At 42.2% G+C, this 26,824-nt stretch overlaps 1 protein-coding gene across 1 annotated transcript in view; it reads left to right on the top strand.

Annotated features, from left to right (window-relative positions):
* The window catches only part of MRPS9 (mitochondrial ribosomal protein S9), a 69,357-nt gene that overhangs the window by 28,037 nt on the left and 14,496 nt on the right, over nucleotides 1–26,824 (top strand). The window contains exons 3-5 of the mRNA XM_079792436.1: nucleotides 8,059–8,121; nucleotides 8,211–8,241; nucleotides 19,191–19,270. Coding sequence (XP_079648562.1) covers nucleotides 8,059–8,121; nucleotides 8,211–8,241; nucleotides 19,191–19,270 — 174 coding nt within the window. The remainder of the gene's footprint in view (nucleotides 1–8,058; nucleotides 8,122–8,210; nucleotides 8,242–19,190; nucleotides 19,271–26,824) is intronic.

Below are 26,824 nucleotides of genomic sequence, written 5' to 3'. Positions count from 1 at the left end.
CGCACCTCGAGTGCCCAGCTCCGGTGACAGGAAACTGAGTCACTGGGCCCTAAAGGACACCTACTACACAAGGCCACTCTACCAATTCCAGGAGACATAGCAGCTCTACCTAATACATAGAAACAAACACAGGGAAGCAGCCAAAATGCAGAGATAAAGAAACATGTCACAAAAGAACAGAAGAAATCTACAGAAAAAGAACTAAATGAAATTGAAGCAAGTACACTACTAGATACAGAGTTCAAAACAATAGTTATAAGATTGCTCGAGGATCTTAATGAGAGCTTCAAGGAACATAGTGAGACTTTTGAGGATCTCAGAATTTCAAAGACATGAAAAAGGATCTGAAATTAAGCATATACTAACTGAAATAATGAATAATTTACAGGGATTCAACTATAGAGGATTCTGAGAATCAATGATTTGGAATATGAGGAAGCAAAAACCACCCAATCAGAAGAGCAAAGAGAAAAAGGCGTCCAAAAATATGAAGATAGTGTAAGGAGCCTCTGGGACAACTTCAAGCATACCAACATTCTCATTATAGGGTTGACAGAAGGAGAAGAAAGCAAGCAAGGTATTGAAAACCTATTTGAAGATATGACAAAATTTCCCTTGTCTGTTGAAAGAAATAGCCTTACAAGTCCAGGAAGCATAGAGAGTCCAAACAAAAGGAATCAAAGAGGCCCACAACAAGGTACATCATAATTAAAATGTCAAATGTTAAAGAAAAAGAATCTTAAAAGCAGCAAGAGAAAAAAGAAGAAGAAGGAAAAAAATAAAGGTCTAAAATATGAACAAGAAAATGGCAATAAATACATGTCTATCAACAATTGAACCTAACAATCAAAATAAATGAACAAGGAATCTAATGAACAAAATAAACTGATGAATAAAATATAACCAGAGGCATGGGAACATGGAACAGACTGACAAATCTCAGAGGGAAGAGATTAACCAAAGAACTTATTTGCATGTATGCATTACCTATGGACATAGTCGGGTGATGAAGGCTTCGGTCAGGGTGGGAACCAGGTGGAGAGGGGCAAAAAGCAGAAAGGGGAACATCTGTAATACTCTCAACAATAAAGGTGTTTTTTTTAAATAAATAAAAGAAATATCTGCCCTCAATGAAACACTAGACCAAATGGACATAATTGACAATAACAGGACCTTTCATCTGTAACATCAGATTATATATTCTTCTCCAGTGCACATGGAACATTCTCAAGGATAGACCATATGTTGGGTCACAGAACGAGCCTCAACAAATCCAGAAGATTGAAATTATACCAAGCTTATTCCCCGACCATGGTGCCTTGATATATTAGAAATCAACTGCAAAAACGAAGTAAAGAAACACACAAGTGTGTAGAGATTAAAAAACATATTACTAAAACATGACTGGGTCAAAGAAATAAAAGATGAGATCAAAAGACTATAGAGACAAATGAGAATGATAATACAACATATGAAAATTGGGATGCAGCGAAAGCAGTAATAAGAGGGAAGTTTATATCATTACAGGCCTATCTCAAGAAACAAGAGATATCCCAAGTAAACAACCTAACATCAAATCTTAAAGAACCAGAAAAAGAACAAAAGCAACCCAACATGAACAGAAGAAAGGAAATAATAAAAATTAGAGCAGAATTGAGTGAAATAGAGAACAAAAAGACTCTACAAAAATTTAAAACAAAGAGCTGGTTTTTTGAAAAGATTAATAAAATCAACAAACCCCTGGCTACACTCACTCACTAAGGAAAAAAAAGGGAAAAGACCCATATAAACAAAATCAGAAATGAGAGAGAAGACACCACAGACATCGCAGATATAGAAAGGGTCATACTAGAATATTATAAAAAACTATATACCACCAAATTTAATAACCTAGAAGAAATAGATAAGTTCCTAGAAATATATAATCTTAGACTAAGTCATGAAGAACTGGAAAATCTAAATGATCAGTCAGCCATGAGGAAATTGAAACAACCATCAAAAACCTCCCAAAAAAGTACAAGTCCAGGACCAGATGGCTTCACCAGTGAATTCTACCAATTGTTCAAAGATTTAAAACCTATTTCTCAAATTCTTCAAAAAAAATTGAAGGAGAGACTATACTTCCTAACATTCTATGAGGCCAATATAGCCCTGATACCAAAATCTGGCAATAGTAACACAAAAAAAGAAAACTACAGAGTAATATCTCTGATGAACACAGATGCAAAAATCCTAAACAAAATGCTTACAAATCGAATACCACAGTACATTAAAAAATATTAATAATTAATCACGATTAAGTGACATTCTTTCCAGGGGCACAAGGATGGTTCAATGCATGCAAATTGATCAATGTAATGCACGCAGAATGATCAAAGAAGGCATAGAAATCATATGATCTTATTAGTGGATGTAGAAAAAGCATTTGATAAGATACAATAACCATTTACGATTAAAACACTCAATACAATAGGAATAGAAGGAAAGTACCTCAACATGATAAAGGCCATATATGGTGAACCCTCAGGTACTACCATACTGAATGGTGAAAAACTGAAAGCTTTTCCTCTACGATCAGGAGCAAGACAAGGATGTCCACTCTCACCACTCTTATTCCACACTAGTGACCCGATGCATGGATTCGTACACATTGAAAGGAAATTAATTAGAAGGTGGCCAGTGGGGTGGGACTGGGCGAGACGGGCCAGACATGCCCTGGAGCCAACCTCTGGTCCCTCCCCAGCCAGCCACACCTGGGGTGGCTCCGTGGCATGAAGGGCATCTGCGGAGTCAGCGGGGTCCCTCTGGCAGGTGGGGTCCCTCGGCCTGGCCTGGGGGGATCGGGCTGAAACCAGCTCTCCCACATCCCCCAAGGTGTCCAGGAATGCGAGAGGGCACTCTGCAAAGTTGCTGTTGTACAGGGTGTGGAACATAAACTCAAGTGTGCAGTAAACCAGATTCAGGGCAACAACATAACCCACAGCCAAAGGTGGAATAGCGCAGCCCCGCAAGGAATCGGGCTCCCTCCTCTGTGGTTTCGGGGTGTCACCCTAGAACTGCCCCTGCCAAGTCTCGGCAGCTCCTGCGTTGAGCGTCTGCCCCCTGGTGATCAGTGTGCATCATAGTTACCGTTCGAATGGGCACTTAGCTTACTAGCCTTTTATATGTATAGACTAGTGACCTGGTGCATGAAATTTGTGCATGGGAGGGGGGTCCCTCAGCCCGGCCTGCACCCTCTCCAATCTGGGACCCCTCAGACATCTGCCAGTTTAGGCCCAATCCAGTGATCGGGCATAAGCTGGCAGTCAGACATCCCTCTCGCAATCTGGGACTGCTGGCTCCTAACCGCTCGCCTGCCTGATCGCCCCTAACCACTCTACCTGCCGGCCTGTTCGCCCCCAACTGCCCCTCCTGCTGGCCTGATTGCCCCCAACTGGCCCCCCATGCTGGCCTGCTCACCCCCAACTCCACCCCCACCCCCGGCAGCCTGATCACCCCCAACTGCCCTCCCCTCCTGGCCTGATAGTCCCTAACCCTCTCTGCCTTGGCCCCACCACCATGGCTTTGACCAGAAGGTCTCCCGGTCTAATTAGCATATTACCCTTTTATTAGTATAGATAGTGCTGCAAGTCCTAGCCCCGTGGTCGGCAAACTGCGGCTCGCGAGCCACATGTGGCTCTTTGGCCCCTTGAGTGTGGCTCTTCCACAAAATACCACGGCCTGGGCAAGTCTATTTTGAAGAAGTGGCGTTAGAAGAAGTTTAAGTTTAAAAAATTGGGCTCTCAAAAGAAATTTCAATTGTTGTACTGTTGATATTTGGCTCTGTTGACTAATGAGTTTGCCGACCACTGTTCTAGCCAGAGCAATAAGACAAGAGAAAGAAATAGAAGGCATCCAAGTAGGGAAGAAAGAAGTCAAACTGTCACTTTTTGTAGATGACATATATATCATCTGTATATAGAAAACCCCAAAGAGTCTATCAAAAAAACTATTAGAAACAAGGAACAAATACAGTCAAGTTGCAGGATAGAAAATCAGTTTGCAAAAATACATTGCCTTCCTGTATACTAATCACAAAACTTCAGGAAAAGAAATGGAGGGGGAAAAAAAAAAACAGTTCCTTTTGCAATTGGAACCAAAAGAATAAAATACTTAGGAGTAAACTTAACAAAGAATGCGAAAGACCTATATACTGAATATTACAAAGCATTTTTAAAAGAGATTGAAAAAGATACAACAAAATGGAAAAAATCCTGTGTTCATGGATTGGAAGAATCAACAATAGTTAAAATGGCCATATTGCCCAAAGCAATATACAGATTTAATGCAATCCCCTTCAAAATCTCTAGGTCATTTTTTAAAGAATGGAACAAGAAATCATCAGATTTGTATGGAACCACAGAAGACCCCAAATAGCCAAAGAAAGAAGAATGAAGCTGGAGGTATCACACTGCTTGGCTTCAAATTATGCTACAGAGCTACGATAATTAATTCAGCATGGAATTGGCCGAGAAACAGACATACAGATCAATAGAACAGAATAGAGAGCCAAGTTATAAAACCACATGCTTATTGTCTCCCACAATACCACTGTTATATATATACAGTTATAATTCTGTAATATCATATATAGTCTCAGAAAATTTTCCCAGTTTTCTGCAAAATGTCTATAGCTAGCTAGGGGTTTTGTACAATTGTCCCACTTTCTGGCTTTCTAATTGCTTTCTCATGATCAGACTTAGGATGTATAAGAGCAGTTAGGGGGATCAGGCTGGCAGGGGAGAGCAGTTAGGAGGATCAAGCTGGCAGGGGAGAGCAGTTAGGGCGATCAGGCCAGCAGGCAGGTGAGCGGTTAGGAGCCAGCAGTTCCGGATTGCGAGAGGGATGTCCAGCTGCCCACAGGGATCATGCCTAAACTGGCAGTCTGACATCCCCCAAGGGGTCCCGGATTGGAGAGGGTGCAGGCCGGACTGAGAGACACGCCCCCCCTGCACAAATTTCATGCACCGGGCCTCTAGTCCTTTATAATAAAAGCCTAATATACTAAGTGTCTGATCGTCCTGTCAACTGTTCAACCAATCAAAGCATAATATGCTAATGGTATGCTAAGGCCGCTCAACCGCTTTGCTATGATATGCACTGACCAGGGGGTTAGCTTGCTGCTGGGGTCAGACCAATCGGGACTGAGCAAGACAGGCCGGACACACCCTGGTCCTCTAGTCCTATATAATCCTATATAATAAAAGCCTAATATACTAAGTGTCTGATCGTCCTGTCAACTGTTCAACCAATCAAAACATAATATGCTAATGATATGCTAAGGCCACTCAACTGCTTTGCTATGACGTGCTCTGACTGGTAGGTTAGCTTGCTGCTGGGGTCCGGCCGATCGGGACAGAGCAAGGCAGACTGGACACACCCTGGATCCCTTCCATGTCCCTCCCTGGCTCTGGTCATGCACCAGTGGGGTCCCTCGGCCTGGCCTGCACCCCCTCGCAATCCAGGCTTAGGGACCTCCTCCCTGAGTACACAAATTTCGTGCACCAGGCCTCTAGTCCTTTAATTGGTAATGATTTTTATTATTTTCCACTTAATTCTTTCTGTGTTTATGTTTGCAACAAAGAAACATGTGTATGTTTATTCTCCTGTTCCAATATGTATTTTCTTATTTCTGTTTCTCTTTCTCACACTAGTGGTCTTATTCTAAGTACATTTCTTTTGCATCTTGTTTTTCTCAATCTTTTTTCTTTTATAGCTTTAACCCTTTACACTCGCTTGCTTTTTTCTCGATTCCTTTATTCTAATGCTAACCATGTCGAGTCACACTCGACATCCGAGTGCAAAAGGCTAAAGTACTTGGTCACATAGAAGTACCATCATTTATTCAACCAAATTCGTGTCTGGGGATTTGGTTGTTTCAAATATTTTGCTCTTATAAATCAATGAATAACCTGTGCTTATGTATTTGTGAGGGGGTGTATCTTTAAGAGCAATTCATAGAAATGGGATTGCTGGGAGAAATATGTAGTTTTGTTAGATAGTGTCAAACTTTCCATGTTGGTGGCACCATTTAACACTCCACCAGCAGCAAGGCACTGCAGAGCTCTCTAACCTTCAGCAATGTGCTGTCAGGCTTTTGAATTTTTGCTAGTTCTGTTGGATGAAAAGCATTTACTCAGTGGTTTTAATTGTACTTCTCTTATTGTGAATACATTAAAGCCATATTTTTTCTTTTTTTAATATAGCTTAATTTGGTCAGTCTTTTTTGCTTCTGAATTTTGAGTCATAGTTAAGGAAGACTTTGATATCTACATTATAAAGAATTCACTGATGTTGTTTAGTACTTGTTTTGTTTTGTTGCCATTTTCTATGTTTAGCTCTCTGGCTCATATAGAGTTCATTTTAGTGTATGGTGTGAGGTTTGGATCTAGTTTATCTTTTGCCTATGGCAGTTATTCACATTGCTTATTAAAAATTCCATCTTTTCTCCATCAGAGAAGGAAAGGACAGGTGTTCCTGGTTTTAAAAAGAAAAAAGTCACAAAACTAACACTCTGATATTTCACTTTTTTTAGTGTCAATTTCATTGGCAAAAGCTTGAATGAGAATAAGCTTGACTCAGAGACACAGCTGGGCTCCTACAATAATTGAATTTGTACCCCCAAATTATAGCCCCTACTTTCAGGAGAGAACTGGGTCCAGCACACGTCCTGGGTGATGGAGGAGCAGGCCCATGCTGAGAACAGGTTCTCCAGGCGAGTAGCTCAGTGCTCACACGGGCCACCAGTTCATTGAGAGTTCAGAGGGCACAAGACCCCGGTCCTCAGACTTCATCTGACATCGCTCAACAAAATGAGTGCTTTTTGTAGGTAGTTTTTTTTTATTTATTTTAGTTGTGGCAGGGCTATTGGAGAAGACACAAATGGCTAAAGCCGTTCTCAAGTTTCCGGCAGTGCTGTCCTTCAGAGGTGAAGGACATTTGGAAATGTGTGTGCGTGAGATTTGTCACAAGCACTGGGCATGTCATGGCACAGATTTTTAATAAAGAGCCAGGGGTGTTAAGCTATCTGCAGTGTAGAGGAAAGTTGCCTACAATGGAACTATCGCACTCAAAGTGCCAGTAACATCCCCATCGAGAAACAGACATATTTCGAGAACTTGTTTGGGAATATGTAGTTTAAAATCACTTACAACTTCTAGGAAAGTTCAAAGAGCAGCCAGAAAATCAGTGGGTGTCACTGTGGGTAAGATGTCAAGCCTACTCTGATCAGTGTTCTGCCCGATATTTGTACTTCCAGCTGGGCGTTAGGGTTGTGTTGGAGCACATTAGCTCGGCAGTTGTGTGGCAGCGGTCTGGGGTTCCTTTAAAAGGGAGAGATGATCTGTATGTGTGCTGTTACTTTCATGTTTGAGGAGACACTTGAAAATTGTTCATAACTAGTTTAATACGGTAATGCCCCCTTATCCACAGTTGCACTTTCCTCAGTTTCAGCTACCTGTGGACTTTCTCACTCTGAAAATATTAAATGGACAATTCCAGAAACCGCTGTCCTGTTCTATCTCACCGGGATGTGAATCAGCCTTGGTTCTCTTGTCTCCAAGCTGTATTCACTCCCCGCCCCTTAGTCACTTAGTATCAAATTCACTGTTGAGGTATCACAGTGTTATGTTCAAGTAACCCTTATTTTACTTAACAAGGGCCCCAAATCCCAAGAGTAATAGTGCTGGCAATTCAGTTATGCCAAAGAGAAGCTGTAAACTTCACCATAGGTATGTATGTATGTATAGGAAAAAGCATGGCATACATAGAGTTGGGGATTATCAGGAGTTTCAGGCATCTACTGGGGGTTGTAGAACTAGGGACTACTTTCCTTACAATTTTCTTTTGGAGGGGGATGTGTATGTGGTAACATTCTTTCATTTTTATTATGTTGAAATTAGATAATGTATATGAAACTGTTAATGTGATATCTGGCACATTTGCACTTCAATAACTGTTAATCATAACATTAACCGGTTTTTATAACAATTGTTAATTAACCTTTATGTATATTTTCAGAGAGCTATTGCTTATCTTTTCCCCAGCGGTTTGTTTGAGAAGCGAGCCAGACCAATAATGAAGGTAATTATCTTAATTCATATTTTTTAAAATTTCACTTAGTTTTATATGTTGCAATAATTATCTAATGCATTTTTAAATTTATTTTACAGCATCCTGAACAGATTTTTCCAAAACAGAAAGGTAAGTTTGCTTAAGAATGAAATAAGCAGTTATTTTTGCTATATAGTTATATGTCAGCAGTCATTTACATAGTATGTAAATGAACTCTTGTATATCATGGTGGTTGTGTGGTAGGTAAAAAATATTTTATAACTAATAATTTAGTTTACAACTGATTTCTTTTAAATTAAAAAATATTAAAATTAGACCAGGTTAGAGTTTATGCTTACACTAATGTCACACCAATTTGCTTGCATTCTAATATGACTTTGTGAGGAAGAGTTTGGTACAGATTTCCTGAGTTTATGAAAATTTTACATTTATCTTTACTTTGGAAGAATATTTTCACTGATTAAAGATCCCCCACATCCGTTTTTTGGTCTTTCGTTACTTTATTGATGTGATTCCATCATCTCTTGTCATGTATTGTTTCTAATGAGCATTTAACCATCATTTTTATCTGGCCCACTGTTTTCTCTGGCTTCTTTATGATTTTACCTTTTAAATCCTTAAAATAAAATCTTAAAGAAAACACAGACTTTAAGGTTGCCAGGAAGTAATACATTTACTATTTTTTTCTTTACATTTGAAACCTCTTATTCAGAGTGGACTGGTGGTAGTTTTCAGTTCATTTAAGCAAGAAATCATTTTTTTTTAGCCTGGCCCATGAGGCTCAGTGTTGAGCATCAACCTATGAACTTCTGTTTGTCCCTGACAAGTGCCCATGTGTTATTTTAGAAATACGTCAGTGTTGGTAGGATTTTCTTACATAGGAATTAAGCAAAAACAAACAAAAATATAGTCACAGAAAACAGTGTGGTGATTACCAGAGGGAAACAGGGGTGAGGGAAGATAACAGAGTTTAAAAGGGGTGCCCAGCTGGTGGTGCTCAGTGGTTGAGCATCAACCCATGAACAGTTTGATTCCCAGTTAGGGCACATGCCCGATTGCAGGCTCTATCCCCAGTAGAGGGTGTGCAGGAGGCAGCCAATCAGTGATTCTCATCATTGATGTTTCTTTCTCTCCCTCTCCCTTCCTCTGAAATCAATAAAAACATATTAAAAAAAAAAAAAGAAGAAGAAGAAGAGGGGAAAGAGGGCATAAACAGTGATGGAAGGAGACTTGGGGTGGTGAACACACAGTACAATATACAGATGATATATTATAGAATTGTACCCCTGAAGCCTATATAATTTTATTAACCAACTAGAGGCCCGGTGCATGGATTCATGCACTGGTGGGATCCCTCGGCCTGGCCTGCGGGGATTGGGCCAAAACTGGCAGTCTGACATCCCCTAAGGGGTCCCAGGTTGCGAGAGGGCACAGGCCAGGCCGAGGACCCTCACAGTGCATGAATCCATTTACCGAGCCTCTAGTATGCATATAAGATCTTTGGTTAATCTCTTCTTACCCTCCTTTTTCCCCCGTTGCCCCTGCCCTCTGAGATTCATCAGTCTGTTCCATGTTTCCATGCCTGTGCATTGAGCATCTGCCCCCTGATGATCAGTTCATGTCATAACGAACGGGTGGACACTTAGCATATTAGCCTTTTATATATATAGAAGACTAGGGGGGGTGTTCCTCAGCCCAGGCTGCACCCTCTTCAATCTGGGATCTCTCTCACAATCCAGGACTGCTGGCTCCCAACTGCTCGCCTGCCTGCCTTGCTGATTGCCCCTAACTGCTTCTGCCTGCCAGCCTGATCACACCCTAACCACTCCCCTGCCAGCCTGATTGATGCCTAACTGCTCCCCTGCCAGCCTGTTTGCCCCCAACTTCCCTCCTCTGCCGGCCTGGTCACCCCTAACTGCCCTCCCTTGCAGGCCTGGTCCTTCCCAACTACCCTCCCCTGCTGGCCTGATCGCCCACAACTGCCCTCCCTTGCAGGCCTGGTTCCTCCCAACTGCCCTCCCCTGCTGACCATCTTGTGGTGGCCATCTTGTGTCCACATGAGGGCAGGATCTTTGACCCCATGGGGGCAGCCATCTTGTGTGTTGGAGTGATGGTCAATCTGCATATTACTCTTTTATTAGATAGGATAGAGGCCTGGTGCATGGGTGGGGGCCAGCTGGTTTGCCCTGAAGGGTGTCCCGGATCAGGGTGAGGGTTCCCTTGGGGCGTGGGGTGGCCTGGGCGAGGGGCCTGTGGTGGTTTGCAGGCTGACCACGCCCCCCAGCGACCCAAGTGGAGACCCTGGTATCTGGGGTTTATTTATCTTCTATAATTGAAACTTCGTAGCCTGGAGCAGTGCCAAGCCTCCTGCTCACTCTGTGGCTGCTGCCATTTCTGTTGGAATTTATTTATCTTCTATAATTGAAACTTTGTAGCCTCAAGCCAAGGCCTGGGCCGTCCAGGGCTGCAGAAACTTGGCTTCCTCCATTGGCAACCCTAGCCTCCTGCTCTCTGCAGCTCCCTGGCTGCCGCCATTTCTGTTGGAATTTATTTATCTCCTATAATTGAAACTTTGTACCTTTGAGTGGAGGCCTGGGCTGGCCAGGGTGTGTGGAAAGCTTGGCTTCCTCCATTGCCAGGGAAACCCAAGCCTCCCTCCTGCTCACTCCATGGCTGCAGCCATCTTGGTTGGGGTTAATTTGCATGCTCGCTCTGATTGGCTGGTGGGCTTGGCTGGTGGGTATAGCAGAGTGATGGTTAATTTGCATATTACTCTTTTATTAGATAGGATGTCGCCCCAATAAATTAAATAAAAAAGAAAAATAAATTAAAACAATAAACAATACTCCCATAGAATTGGCAAAATATTTTTGCCACCTACCTACCTATCAATTTTGCTTTATTTTGTGAATAATAGGACAAAATGATTTTTTCTGTTAAAAAGTGTGAGTGAATTTTAGAGTTGAGTAGATTATTACACTTGTAGTATACTATTGCTTTCCTGGTTAAAAGATGAAAGCTTCTAGATTGAGTTAACATAAAAATCCTGCTTTACCATTTAAAGCAAGTGACAAAAATATTAGGATAAGCAAAGATATATATGAATTGATGACAGAAGCAAGGAGTTGTACCTAATACTAGACAAAATGGAATTCAGGGAGATTGGGGAATGGTTCAATGAAACAATATTAGTTTATGTTGATAAAACCTAATATCTATTAAATGGATTTGATGACCATGAACCTTTTTGCACCAAGCATTTAGCATTGAAATGTTTAAAGCAAAAGCTGTTAACTAAATCTCTGAAGAATTTGAATAACACAGCATGATTTTATAGCTACAGATACAAGTGCAAAGAATACATTTGCTATGCAGATGCCAATGGAATATTAATAGAAATACCATGTAATAGGTGATTGAGAAAACCTAACAAATTCCCAAAAGTAGGTGTTATAGATTAGATTTTTCCGACTTAAAACTTAACAGAACCATAAAACTATTGGGTTAAAGAGGAAATCAAAATTGAGATATCAGACTATTTAGAAATACAGAGGGGGCAAAAGTAGATTTATTCTGTTCATCATATGGAAAATAATATAATAATTAATAAATAAATAATACAAGAATAAACACTGTTTTGCATACTCACAACTATATTGTTGATTATTCCCATTCACTTTCTTCCCATATCCCTCCACCCCTCTCCTTCTGGCAACCATCAGTTTGTTCTTTGTTTCTGTGAGTCTGTTTTTGTTTTGTTTTATTTGTTTGTTTGTTTTTTAATCCACATGTAAGTGAAATCATGTGGTATTTGTTTTTCTCTGTCTGACTTATTTCACTTAATATAATACCTATGGGTTCAACCATGGTGTTGCAAATGGCAGGTTTGGGTTCTTTTTTATTGCTGAGTAATAGTGCATTGTATGTACAGTATGTGCCACTTCTTCTTTATCTATTCATCTGTCATTGGACACCTATGTTGCTTGCATATCTTGGCTATCCGGTATAATAAAGAGGTAATATGCAAATTAACCCTCACACCATCACAAGTTGGCTGCCTTTGACCAGGCCGGCAGTGGGGTTAGTGAGAGGTGACCAAATGACTGAACAGCAGGCTGTGTGGGGCGACCAGGCTGGCAGGCGGGGGGCAGTGGGGGTGACCAGGCCGGCAGGAGGGGCAGTTAGGGGCATCCAGGCCGGCAGAGGGGGGCAGTTGGGGGCGACCAGGCCAGCGGGGGGGGGGGGGGGCAATAAGAGGCAACCAGGCTGGCGGAGGCGGGTGCAGTTGGAGGAGACCAGGCCAGCAGATGGGGCAGTTGGGAACAATTAGGCTGGCAAGGGGGACTGAGGGGCGACTAGGCCAGCGGGAGGGGGAAGTTGGGGGTGACCAGGCCGGTGGGGGAGGGCAGTAAGGGGTGACCAGGCCGGCTGGGGGGGCGCAGTTAGGAGTGACCAGGCCGACAGGGAGGGGGCAGTTGGGGACGACCTGGTCGACAGTGGGGGGCAGTTAGGGGCAATCAGGCTGACATGCAGAGGCAGTGTGAGGTGATCAGGCCAGCAGTGGGGGGCAGTTAGGGGCAACCATGCAGGCATGCAGGTGAGCGATTAGGAGCCAGCAGTCCAGGATTGTGAGAGGGATGTCCTGGATTGGAGAGGGTGCAGGCTGGGATGAAGGGACCCCTTCCCCCCGTCCCATGCACGAATTTCGTGCACCAGGCCTCTTGTAAATAATGCTGCAATGAACATAGGGGTGCATATGTCTTTTTGAATTAGTGGTTTCACTTTCATACCCAGAAGTATTGCTGAATCTTATGGTAGATTTAGTTTTTCAAAGAATATATATTTTGAATATCAACATCTCTTATTGGACATGTCATTTGAAAATATATTCTCTCATTTTATAGGTTATCCTTTTGTTGATCATTTTCTTCGCTATGCAGAAGCTTTTAGTTTAATGAAGTCCCATTTATTTTGAGTTTATTTTTGTATGTGGTATAAGATAATGGTTCAGTTTCATTTTTTCTACATGATCTGTTCAGTTTTCCCAACACCAGTTAAGAAACTGTCATTTTTCCATTGCATATTCTTCCCTCCTTGTCTTAAATTAATTGACCTTATAAACAAGGGTTTATTTTAGGGCTGTGTCTGTTTTTGTCACTATGTTACTGTTATGATTATTATAGTTTTGTAGAATAGTTTGAAATCAGGATGTGTGATACTTTCAACCTTGTTCTTCCTTCTCAAGACTGCTTGGGCTACTTGTTGTCCTTTGTGATTCCATATAAATTTTAGAATTATTCTTGTTTTAAGAAGAACGCCATTGGTATTTTGCTAGGGATTTCATTGAATCTGTAGATTATTTTGTGTAGTATGGTCACTGTAATGAAAATAATCCTTCCAATCTAAGAGCGTGGTATATCCTTCCATTTATTTTTGTCCTCTTCAGTTTCTTTCTTCAATGTCTTATAGTTTTCAGAGTACAGGTCTTTCATCTCCTTGGTTAAATTTATTCCTAAGTATTTTATTCGTTTTTTATTATTATTTTATTCTTTTTGCTGCATTAAAAATGGGGTTGTTTTCTTAATTTCTCTTATGATCATTCATTATTAGTGTATAGAAACGTAACAGATTTCTATATATTTCAGCTTTATTGAGCCCATTTATTCTAATCACATTTTTGTGTGGAATTTTTAGGGTTCTCTCTATATAGTATCATGTCATCTGCAAATAGTGATACTTTTACTTCTTTCTTTCCAATTTGGATGACTTTTACTTCTTTTTCCTGTCTGGTTGCTAGTACTTCCAGTACTATCCTACCTAATAATAGACAAATATGCAAATTGACCGTACCTTCGCTATGCCCACAATTGGCCAGGAGGCGTGGGGGGGCGGGACTCGGGGTGGCCGGGGTGGCTGATTGGGCGGGCGGGACGCTGAGCTGCGTCGCCAGAGGCGGCGCAAGCTCAGTGTGGGCGCCATGGCTGTGCTGCGGCACAGAAGGGGCCTCTGGGGCAGCGAGCTCACTTCCCGCCGCGGACCATCGAAAGCCGGGGAGCTGGGTGCCTGTCCGCTCAGGCACCAGGCCTTTCAGAAGCCTCCGCCGTGCCGGAGGCTTCTGAAAGGCCTGGTGCACCAGCGGACAGGCACCCAGCTCCCACGCTTTCCTTTTGGATCATGGGGAGCTGGGTGCCTGTCCGTTGGTGCACCAGGCCTTTCAGAAGCCTCCGGCACGGCGGAGGCTTCTGAAAGGCCTGGTGCCTGAGCGGACAGGCACCCAGCTCCCACGCTTTCCTTTTGGATCATGGGGACATGTCATTATATATTTGTCCAAACCCCAAGAGTGAACAACATTAAGAGTGAACCCTAATGTAAGCTGTGGACTTTGGGTGATTGTGATGTGTTGATGTGGGTTCACCAGTTGGTGGAGGGTGTTGATAATGGAAGAGCCTGTGCATGTTGGTGGCAGGTGGTATGTGGGAAATCTGTGTATCTTCCTCTCAGTTTTGTTGTAAACTTAAAACTGCTCTGAAAAATAAGTCTATTTAAACAATAATAAAAGTGTATTACTTGTGTAATTAAAGTTAATGCTTTAGAAAACATAGATAACCAAGAAAGCCATATCAAGAACAACAAAAACTAAAATACAAGTAAAACTTATAAAAATATATAAGAGCTTTATAGAAAACTAGAGGCCCGGTGGGGTCCCTTGGCCTGGCCTGCAGGGATAGAGCTGAAACCAGCTCTCCGACATCCCCCGAGGGGTCCCGGATTGCAAGAGGGCGGTTCTCGGGTGACACACCCCGGAATTGGGCTCCCTCCTCTCTGGTTCCAGGTGCGTCACCCGAGAACCGCAGCTGCCAAGTCACTGCAGCTCCGCAGCTCCTGTGTTGAGCATCTGCCCCCTGGTGGTCAGTGCACGTCATAGCTACCGGTCAGATGGTCGCTTAGGCTTTTATATATCTATAATCTATAATAATAAAAGGGTAATATGCTAATTAGACCAGACGTCATTCTGGATGTCCTTCCTGACAAAGCCAGGGTAGGAGTGAAGCCAGCCCAGGTCCTGGGTGCCCACGGGTGGCCGGAGGAGGGAAGCAGCCCAGGTCCTGGGTGCCTGCGGGCGGCTGGAGGAGGGAAGCCCGGGTCCCGGGTCCTGGGTGCCAGAGGGAAGCCGGTGCCGGCAGCCGGGGGAAGGAAGGCCTACTCTTGGACGAATTTTCGTGCATCGGGCCTCTAGTATCTAATCTAATAATAGACAAATATGCAAATTGACCGCACCTTCGCTACGCCAAAGCCACGCCCACCAGCCAAGCCACGCCCATCAACCAATCAGGACGGATATGCAAATTACCCCAACAAAGATGGCGGCTAATTTGCATATCGCGACAGGGTAGAAAGAATCCAAGAGCTGCAGAAGGGAGCAAAGCTGCAGAGAAGCAAGCAAGCCAGGGGGAGGAGAAGGGAGGAGCGGAGGCGGGGCCGGGGGAGAAGGAAGTTGAGTAGGCGGGGCCGGGGAGAAGGGGCGGGGCCAGGGGAGAAGGGAGGAGCGGAGGCAGGGCCAGGGGAGAAGGGAGGAGCGGAGGCGGGGCCGGGGGAGAAGGGAGGAGCGGAGGTGGGGCCGGGGGAGAAGGGAGGAGCGGAGGCGGGGCCGGGGGAGAATGGAGGAGCGGAGGCGGGGCCAGGGGGAGAAGGAAGGAGAGCGGGCTGGCAGAGAAGGCGGGCCGGGGGAGAAGGGAGGAGCGGAGGTGGGGCCGGGGGAGAAGGGAGGAGCGGAGGTGGGGCCGGGGGAGTAGGGAGGAGCGGAGGCAGGGCCGGGGAAAAGGGAAGAGCGGAGGCGGGGCCGGGGGAGAAGGGAAAAGCAGGCGGGCTGGCAGAGAAGGCGGGCGGGGGGAGAAGGGAGGAGCGGAGGCGGGGCCGGGGGAGAAGGGAAAAGCAGGCGGGCTGACAGAGAAGGCGGGACGGGGGGAGAAGGGAGGAGCGGAGGCGGGGCCAGGGAAGAAGGAAGGAGAGCGGGCTGGTGGAGAAGTTAGAAAAGCAGGGGGGCTGGCGGAGATCGTGGGGCAGGGGACAAGGGAGGAGAGCAGGCAGGGTGGGGTAGAGTGCAGCAGGAAACCCTATTGCAGGATTTTTCCTGCAACGGGAACGCTAGTAGATTATAAAACTTAAAAGGTCAGTCATAAGTGAAAATCTAAATAGCTGGAAAATAATTTCATGTTTATGTAAAGAAAGATTGCAAGCTACTTTAATATAATTTTCATGATCAAAGCCCTGGTAGGACTTTTGGGAGAAACTTGTAAAGTTTATTTTAAAGAGTAAATGTGCAAGAAGCAGCAAGATGTTTTTATTTATTTATTTATTTATTTATTTTAATATATTTTATTGATTTTTTTTTTACAGAGAGGAAGGGCAAGGGATAGAGAGTTAGAAACATCAATGAGAGAGAAACATCGAGCAGCTGCCTCCTGCACACCTCCCACTGGGGATGTGCCCGCAACCAAGGCACATGCCCTTGACCAGAATTGAACCCGGGACCCTTCAGTCCGCAGGCCAATGCTCCATCCACTGAGCCAAACCGGCCAGGGCAGCAAGATGTTTTTAAAAAGAAATAAGAATAATGATAGAAGCTTAGCCTACCAGGTATCAAAATGCAGCAAGAAGCTGATTTTAATTAAATGGTGGTAGTGGTGCAGAGTAGACCAAATTAGAGTATTCAGTGTCAACAGTTGTTTATGCCATATTTTGTGAGTTCTAAGACATGGTTTTTCAAATTTTAACATCTATAAATATAAAAAAAGCCAGCAACTGTAATGACCGGTTGCTATGACGTCCACTGTGGCCAGCGAACCAGCCTGATTAGGGGGTGGGGCTGGTGGGCAACCTCCTACAGCCCCTCCCCCCGGCCGGCCCACCCCTGATCGGACTCTCCCACCCCATCAAGGGCGGGGCCAGCAGCCAAACACACACACACACACACACACACACACACCGCCCTTCTCCCTACCAGCCCTGCCCCCGATCGGCCGGCCCCACCCCAGATCGGCCCTCCCCCCAACCCCGATCAGGGACAGAGCCGGCCGGCCAACCTCCCGCCATCTCCTCCTCCTGACAGGCCCAAGCCCCAATCTCCCGATTGGGGCCAGCTGGCCGGACCCCACCCATGCACGAATTTGTGCACTGAGCCTCTAGTCTTAGATAACAGGATTCATTATACAATTAATGTAAACTATGAAGCATGCTATCAGGTTTTTTTCTCTCTTTGTAAAAGATGCATGATGGGCCATCTTAAAATCTGTGGCATCTTAGATTGAATGAAACCAAGTCTATACACACACACACACACACACACATATATACATATGTGTATATACATGCATACTTTATGAAATCAAATATACACATACACACTCACACTTAAACACTCACATGAAATGAGACCCAACTCAAAATTCCTCCAAGCTTTACAGTCAAGTCTCATCTGTAGCCATGATGTTTGTCTTTCTTGGTCACTTTTTAACTGATTGCTTTTCAGTATAGTGAAAATTTATTGCATAGTAAAGTTATAAATATTGGAAAATTTGCAACCTATGATAGGGATGTTGGAGAACTATTTAATTCATCCTCAAGCCATTGACAAATAAGAATCTTGTTTTATTTTTTCAAGCTGAACTCTATCAGGATTTCTTTTTCACCAGTTACTGTGGAAGTTTGGTCTTCTTTTCAGGTGTATTCACTTGAAGTGGTCCATGTGTAATGCCAGTTACCCTCAGAAGGGAAAGGTTACTTACATGTTGTGCAGGTGGCATTTCAACAGAAAGTACAGTATTTTAAAAACTAATGGGTAATGACTTACCTTGGTGGACAAAATAGTTGCATTTCTGTCTCATAAATGTAAATTCCAGGTAGATTAAATTTCTAAACATGAAAACAAAAATTTCAGAGTATAGGAAAATAATACTTTCTTAAAAGCATAATCTTAAAAGCATGCTTTCTCAATGGGAGTGATGTTGAGCCCAAAGAGGAATAAATTGGTTCAGAGGAAGTGAAAAAAATCTCAGCTATTACAAGGTTTTGGCCCTCTGAAGGGCCACCACAGTACACATCAACCGATATGCAGGATGTTTGGTATTAAAATTTCATGGGGAAGGAGGCAATTAGGAAAAAAAGTCTAAAAAGGCTCCTTAATAGGGTTGATAATAAAAAAACATTTGAGGAACACTGCAATAGAGAAAAAGTGACAGATTCTACAAAAACATATGTTAAACTTTTCGATTATAAAAGACACCACAAACACAATTAAAAGGCAAGTGACAGATTGGGAGAAGAGAGTTTACAGCCTATGTAATGGACAGAGGAGTATAATTTTTAACATATTAGAGTTCCTACAAATTGTTAACAGAAACAAGAGAAACGTGGGCATAGGGCATGGAGTTGGTGTTTGCTTTATTTACTACAGACTCCACTCTCAGTTTGTTTGGTGTTCATTAGAGCGAATGGCCATCTGTATTTCAAAAGGAATTACACGTAGCACCTTTTGGGGGCCCCTTCAGCTTTAGACATTTTAAACTTTTGGAGGTATGTCATCACAGAGTTGAAATAAATAATGTGGCATGGAAAAATCCACTTAGTTTTTTTTCTTTGTTATATTATGCCTGTTTCTAATTTCTGAATGAAGTATATTATTGACTAGCAGTTTTTGTTTTTATTTTTAAGAATATGGGAGTGCATTGTATTTGCAGTCACACCAAAATATTTTTATCCTAACAGGATGATTTTGACTATTTTATGTGTGTTTATTTAAAAGAAGTTATAGAAATTCTCGTGGTGAGATATTTAGAATAGTTACTCAAATACATTGTTTTATATCAATGGGTATTAGGTATTAAATAAGTAGCCTAAATATTTACATGTTAAACATGCTAAACTAAATATTAAAATTTTAAATATTAATGTTTTTGTTACTTTAAAAGTTAATTAGAATTACTAACATGTCTCATAACTGCAATTAAATACATCTATTTGGTCTCTTTCTGTGTATTTTATTTTGTTTCTTTATTTGTTTTCATCTGGCTTTTTATTAGCAACCCAGTGGGGAGAAGATGGCCGTCCATTTCATTATCTCTTTTATACTGGCAAGCAGTCATATTACTCATTAATGCATGTAAGTATATTACATTTACGATAAATAATAGGAACTGTAAGCTAAGTAACTGATTATACCAGAGATTTTGCTAAGCTTCACGGTGTACCTAGAATGGTTCATAATGGACAAAATAAAACTTTCAGAGGTAAGACAGTATGTTAAAGACTTTATATTTTATTCATTTTTCTAAAGGTAAACATTATAGAATTTATAACAGAATGGTTTGTCTTTCAAATGCTTTTACTTACAAATTGAGATCCTGTTAGGAGATAGATGCTCCCTTAGCCATAGTGCGTGTCTGTGCAGTACAGGTAAAACGTGAGGCAGGGCAAGGCCGAGTCTGTGTGAATCTCTGTGGAGTGTGGTGGGAGCTGCAAGGCACCTTGGGAGAGAGTCAGATAGTTAACTGTACTTGTTACTTAGGTACAGTAGTTGCTCTTCATAGACTTATGCAGTGTATGAGTCTAGCAAGCCTAGAAAAAAGACCCAAGAAATTATTTTATTACGTTGACTTCCACCTGCATTGGAGTATCCTGGAAGTTTCCTTTTCAGAGCCTAAGTGTGTGATAGTGAGTAAACTCAGCAATTCCCCAGAATAACTGTGGGGGAGACCTGGATGCCAATATCCAGGTTTGAGCACAGAACCCATTTCATTCTTAGAACATGTCAAGTTTTACTTTATTCATTGTATGACTTTTTAGAGTATTTATTGGGTCCCGTCCCCCCTTCCCCCTATCCCCCCCCCCCCCCCCCATCGATTTCAGGTTGCTTGAATCCCATGCACACATTTCCTCTGCTCTTTAGGACTGATAAACCCAAAGGTACATTTGTCAGGTACATTTATTTCTTGGGGGAGAAAAAAAGAAAACCTTATTTTCGTTTTTGTTGACCTTGGGCAAATGAGCTTCTTGCCCTGGCAGAAATGAAACGAATGATAAATGTAGAGTGTATCTTTGCTGAGTAATGGAGCTGAGGCGCAGGCATTCCGCTGAGGTTGTCTCTGCACAGCCCGAGGCTGCCCGAGGACCCCTGCTGTTCATTTAAATAGGTATGTCAAATCTGCCTGCCGCCGCCGCTGGTTTGATCTGTGGTAATATTTGTGAAGGTTCCATATGGACGTAAGCCCCCTGCAGTGCTAAGAAATAATGTACAGCGCTTCATGGTGCCGACGCACATTTCCTCCGGAAAGGGATCAGTGCTGCGCTTTAGCTGTCGGAGGGGATGATGGAGCTGACGCGCCAGGCCTGTCAGCTTGTTACACGGATGGGTTGCACGCAGCGAAGCTGTGGAAAATCTGTGCCTTTTAACTTTTCTACTTAATCACGGCTGTAGCATTGCCTTTAGACTGTATGCTACATTAATTCCCTTCCTGCCTTCTGCCTTTCATCCCAAGTTTCACGGGAGAAAGTAAAGCATGCAGGTCTTGTGCAGGCGCCTTATCAAACAGCTGTCAACCCACAAGCCATTTGCATTTGTTCTGGCTGAAACTGCGCAACCCAAGGGCAAGATGTTTTGTTGCATTCCATCATAATGAAGAAATTACACATTGTAAGAGAGGCCTAACTTTATTTTTAGTTTGTTTATGTCTTTTAAAAAGGTATTGCTCAAGAAACTGGTTAGTTTCTCAGTGGATAAAATATTAGCATACTCTGACTGAAAAGTCAAATTATATCTGATTAATAAATATTCTTTCTTTTTGCGTAATCTGGTTCCTGTTACATATAGGAGAGTTCTTTGGCTTTTATATTTCAGTTAAATCCTTTAATTTAATTTAGGTCAGTTTGTTTTCTTGGGTGTTTGGACTTCCCAAACTGTATGGGGTTTAGCGTTTGTTTTATTGCTGATCAGAACAGTTTACAGATAGGAATTACAGATATTTGAGGTTAACTTAAGCATTTTAACTTTAATTCAGATAATCATAAAACCTTGTATTTTCAACAATGTGTCTTATGGAATTTTAAAGTACGTATATGTGTGGGGGAAAGGATAAATGTTTTCCTGAATGTATGCCCATCACTTAGCATAGTGTGTGGCACTTGTTACTAATTACAGCTCTCGTCGCACCGGTCTCGTTTCCAAGATCACGCAGACCAGCATCATCTCAGATTCGGTTTGCTGCTTTAAATAGCATGTGACTCAGTGCTTGCTGGTGGGCTTACAGCAGTGGTTTTGTAGTGAAGTCAAGTATTGCACATAAAGTAAAACAATGAAAATGGAAACGGATTCATGTGTTTGCTCTGGCCTTTGTTCTGCCTTCTCTTGGTGGTGGGGGCTGCTGTTCCATTCTCTGTGTTAGGAGTCCACTCCTGCCCTCCCGCTGCAGCAAGGGGATAGGCCCCAGAGACTATGGGGCGTTAAGTACTTGGAAATGAATGATTGTTGTTTCCATTTCTTTTTGTCGATACAATTCTTTCCATGTGACGGTGTAAAAGACACTGAGCCAAATCAGTTTTCCCAATTGAAGCGTGGCAGTCATCGGCCAAGCTTTTGACACAAAGACTCGGGCCCAGAGCATGTGTGTGCAGTTCTGCCAGGAGACCTTTCTGGTGCCATTTAGCCATTCTGTCCTCTGTGCCAGTCCTCCTTTTAGTATTTGGTCACTGCTAGCATGTTAAGCCTATATATTACATTATAGTCCTGATACAGCGTACAGTTAACGATATACAATCCTTTGGTGAGCACTGTCCAATTGGCCTATAATGGACCATCTAATTTTTGTGGAGAAGCAGGGAGATTTTTGAGGGAGGATAAAGATGAAAAGGAAGAAGCAATTTCTTGTTCCGTTGAAATGAAGTCTAGGGGAGAATAAAGTGAAGGAAATTTTGCTGATCCCTAGGGTCTCCAACTGTGTGTTACATTCTGAAGGTTCGTTAGCAGGTGAGTTAGAACTGCATTTTCCTATGGACAGTGATACACTGCTTCACATTCCTGGGAAAGTTGCTAACATGCCACTTACAGCGAATATGATGTCCATGTGTAGTGAAAAAAAAGTATAAAACCGTGCTAGCAGCTGATTCCTTAAGCAATAAAAAGTCGTTTAAGTAAGGAGCAGCAGGAGACTTCAGGAGTCTCACAAAGGGTGGTGAGAACTGAAAAGGGAGCTCCAGCCTGGGTGGCACTGCTCGGCTGACTTTTTTCACCCAAATGGATGGCTTTCCGTTTCTGTAACAGCCACTTATCCAGTAGAACTTGCATACTTTTTAGACACGACTGAAGAGTTTCCGTTTAGGGTTTCAGGAGCAGAATGAAGAACTAGAGGAAGAATAAAAGACGTTTCCTAGAACAGCTGAGCAGCAGTGTAAAGGAAAGGGAAGACTTGTTAAAGCGGAATGTCTGTGCAATGAAGAAAATGTTAGGCCATTGAACAGCTGAGTTGTGAGTGGCTGGGGTCTGGGTGAGGGACCGGTAAAGGACAGGCCAGAAGAGCGTGCTCTTCAGGTGCACCCGCCTGCCAGGGGTACCCCTTGTCCGCAGCAGTTGGAGCCTGTCCCGGCCGACCGAGCCAGTGGTAACGGGGAGGGGGCTGCAATCCTGAGCAAGGCGGCCACCTGCGTAGTCAGGGTTGAGTTTGACCTCAGGTCCTTTGATTTTTAGAAAAATGTTAATTCAGATTGACTCATTTTATTAATACATACATTTCTGAAATTTTTAAAATTCACTCACAAAAAAATGAGTTGGAAATTATCTAAAACTCATTATAGGGGGTGATAATTTCACTCTGAGTGGAAACCCGTTTGTAAAATATGGTTCATTATGGCCCCATGTTTATAATGCAGCTTTCCCAACGTGTTTTCTGAGGCACACAGGTTATAAAATAATCTCCAAGAAAGGGTCTCTGAAATTAAGTCAGTGTGGAAGACGGCAGACTGAGAAACTAATAAGAAGGCACTTCTTAGTGTGAACAGCTCTGTGAAGTCCTTCAGTGAGGAAACGTGGGCCACTAACCCACCGCTGCTGCAACATGCTGGATCCCGGAGCCCTTTCTGCCCAGAACACCTTTTAAAAATCCGGGGAAACTGGTGCTTGGGAAAGGCTGGAAAGCGTATTGAAACACTAAGCTGTCAAGTACAGTAAGAGTTTATTGAAATTTTACATGAGCTCTCCTCCCCAGTCTTTAAGATAAGATTAGTCAGCTCTAAAAACTGCAGTGGGAATAATAATCTTATAGAAATCTGATTGATAGTTTAGGGCAAGTTTTACAGTAAACAATGGAGTATTTTCAAAGTATTTTTATAAATTGAAGGAATCACATGGTCACAGATGAAATTTTTACTCCAATAAAAGTATAAAATTAGGGAATACGTAGATCATTATATACTTAAACTACTCTCCTGAGTTTAAAAAAATATCTGAAACAAAACCAAGTAATTCCGATAACTTACGCATAAGCAAGACTTGTTGCCTTTTGAAAGAAGGCTTCTTTAGAAATCCTCCAGTTTGTTTTAAACGACCGGAGTGGCCTCCTGTGAGCGTGTGCAGGCAAGCGGAGAGCAGCCAGGAGCGGCGTGGGGCTCCTCGGCGAAGACTCCACACTCCAGGAAGCCCTCTCCTGGGACCTGGAGTCAGAGGCCTCCCTTCTTCACATCTTTGTAACCTTGCGGTGAATATTGAGAGCTCTGATGTACTGCTTTTATCTGTAAAAATGGAATTGAAACAGTGAGCCTTCTCACAGTGAGGTATGAGGAAATACCTACACTATGTAAAGGACTTGGTTCTAGAAAGCTACAGAGGTATGCTGGCATTGCCGTGTGCTGTTTTAAGACTTTCTCGACAGCAGGAGTCAGTTCTTGAATTAACTCAGCAATAGAAACTGCTGTTCCGGAAGTATCTTTAATATGCATAGAATAATTACCATTTTATATCTTGCATGTACTAAATGTAACAATTAAAAATTTTTAAAAGCTGATTCAACTTATTGCCTCTGTGGTTTTAATCAGATTACTCTTATAATGGTATAATTGTTATTATAATATGTGGTGGAGCCTTACTTTGAATAGTAAAAGTATATGGTATGAGAGTTACAAGCTTTTTTATGTAATTACTCCTGGGTGTGCTTTCCCAAAGTACTTTTCTGTATGCCATGTATAAGAGTCTATTTCCCCTTTTATGTTGACTAGCACTGTATGATGTGTAAACTACATAGCATATTGTTTTCACAGAGTGATATGATAGCAAGAGTATACAATAGAATTGCATCGCTTGGAACTTGAGATAAATAGCAGAAACCATGATAAATGAATTATATTTATATTTATTTCATTTGATTTTGTATATGTCAGTAGCCATAAAATTGAGAAGAATGTTATTTAGGAAATTGATTTTCTGTGATAAAAAACACACAAATACATAATTTTAACTGTGTTACTTTTCTGTTTGTGTCTAGTATCTAAGATGATAATTATTAGTATGTTACTGTAAATAAGTATATCAAAATTCAGTTGACTTTTCCTATACCATTCTCCCAAGAAATGTTATTTGTTTACCCTTCCTAAATTTGGAATTTCTACATGATTAATACAACCAAAACAGGTTTTAGAAGACTAAAATCAGCTTTTTTTAGACCAAAAATCATACTGCTCAGGAGGGTTTAGTTGAAGCACTTCTTTCCTGAACCTGAGCATCTGGTATGTTCAAATTAGGCACCTTCTAAATTTGACTCATGCATTATGGAAATCTGATGGCACAAGGGTAGATAGGCTCACTTTGATTTTATGAAATATTAATCATAACTGTGATTAATGATTCAGCATTTCACATCTGGGTTATTCCTGTCATATTTTAAAAAGATACTATTAAATACAGTATATAAACTTAGTGTCATACTAATTCTCTAGTGTCCCTTAAAGATTAAGTGAGAATTTAACAGTATACCGAAAGCTACCAGTGATGATCTGTGATATTGACAGTTCCTGGCATATTTTATACCCTCAAGAATTTTTTATGTAAATTAGTACACATCTCTTCAGGGAGTTGAAGCTATAGAGTCTACTTTCCAGAGAACTGTTGTTTCTAACCAAGATAGAATTTCAAGAATGGTTGTATTATGTAGAAGAAAAAGAAAATAGAAATGGTGCACCAGGAAGATGGTTTCTCCGTTATTAGGCTCCCGGATGTCAAACGTCACCACTGCTGCCATTTCATGCCCATTAGCATAGGTCAGGCACTGTGCTAACTAGTTTACATATATTTTCCTATTTGAAGAAATACAATGAGTATTATGTAACTTGACAGATTACAGCCATCAAAGTGTTAACATTTGTCATAAAGGAACAGAATTTACCGTGCTTGAAATTTGACATGAACTTTATTTTCTCATATTTTTCTGATTATCTTACTTGCACTATTTATAAATTATTATGGAGCCAAGTGGGACACTGGATGGTAATGGCATAGTGAGAGACAACAGTAAGGAAAAATATGGATTTAAAGTAAAATTTGCTCACAAGTCACCTGAAAATGATGATGAATTTAGCAGCCCAAACTTTGACTTGAAACTTTCCTGTGAAGCAGGTCAGTTATTTTTATTTTTGTTGCCTTGGTTATTCCAGGAAATTAAATAGACCCTCACAAGAAGGGGAGAGTATCTTATTACTGTTGTTGGTGTTCTCTTGGATTTATATTTCCTTAACTAGATCGAAACACACAACGTCTGTGACTTACCCTCTCAGAATCTTTTTTTTTTTTTATTAATCCTCACTCGAATATATTTTTCCATTGATTTTTAGAGAGAGTGGGAGGGAGGGGGAGAGAGAGACATATCGATTGGTTGCCTCCCGCACGTGTCCTGACCCGGGCCGTGGATTGAGCTTGCAACCAAGGTACATGCTCTTGTCTGGAATCGAACCCCAGACCCTTCCGTTCACTGGCTGACGACGCTCTGTCCACTGAGCCAAACCGTTTAGGGCTGCACTCAGAATCTTAACTAGCACCATCCTTTTACCAGTGCCCCCAAACATGGCAGTCTGGCTGGGGTCCGGTGCCCGGTGTGATGCTGTTTGTACTGTGTCTGTCCACTTCTGACACGTGGGGGAGGGTCTTTCCCTTTTATTTTACCTGTTCAGGGCACTTGAGAATTGCTTTCTCAAAACAAGTGCATAGAATTTTTTCTGATACACTATTCAGTTAGGGTCACACAACCCCACTATTTGATCCTTTAGAACTGAGTCAGAAGTTCCCTAACCACAGTCAAATGAGGCTTACCAATTCATGGGAGGCAGTTGTAAAATTTTAAGTTGAATAGCAGGAGCGTGTTTTATCTGAGATGCTTCATGTTAGGTTTTGCTTTCTTTAGTGTGGACAGATGGTTCACATACATTTTGCTGCTGATACAGCTGATGGATTTGTACTTTGGCTGTAGTTGTAGAGATAGTTATCCTTAATAGGACACCAGAAGCAGATTAACTTGCTTTGTCCTCTTGCTGTCGAATGGAACCAGGCTCTCGACAGGTCTAGTGTACAGATCCAGGCGTGACTGCACATCTGGGGGCATCATTAAACAGATCGCTGGCCTGGCCAAGGTTCCTTTTCAGAAAGTCTGGTGAGGGGCCTGCGAAGTTACCTTTCTTCCCTTCT

This window comes from Cnephaeus nilssonii (assembly GCF_951640355.1).
Source record: "Cnephaeus nilssonii genome assembly, chromosome: 15".
Taxonomy (NCBI): domain Eukaryota; kingdom Metazoa; phylum Chordata; class Mammalia; order Chiroptera; family Vespertilionidae; genus Cnephaeus; species Cnephaeus nilssonii.
This window is presented reverse-complemented; position numbering and strand designations above follow the sequence as displayed.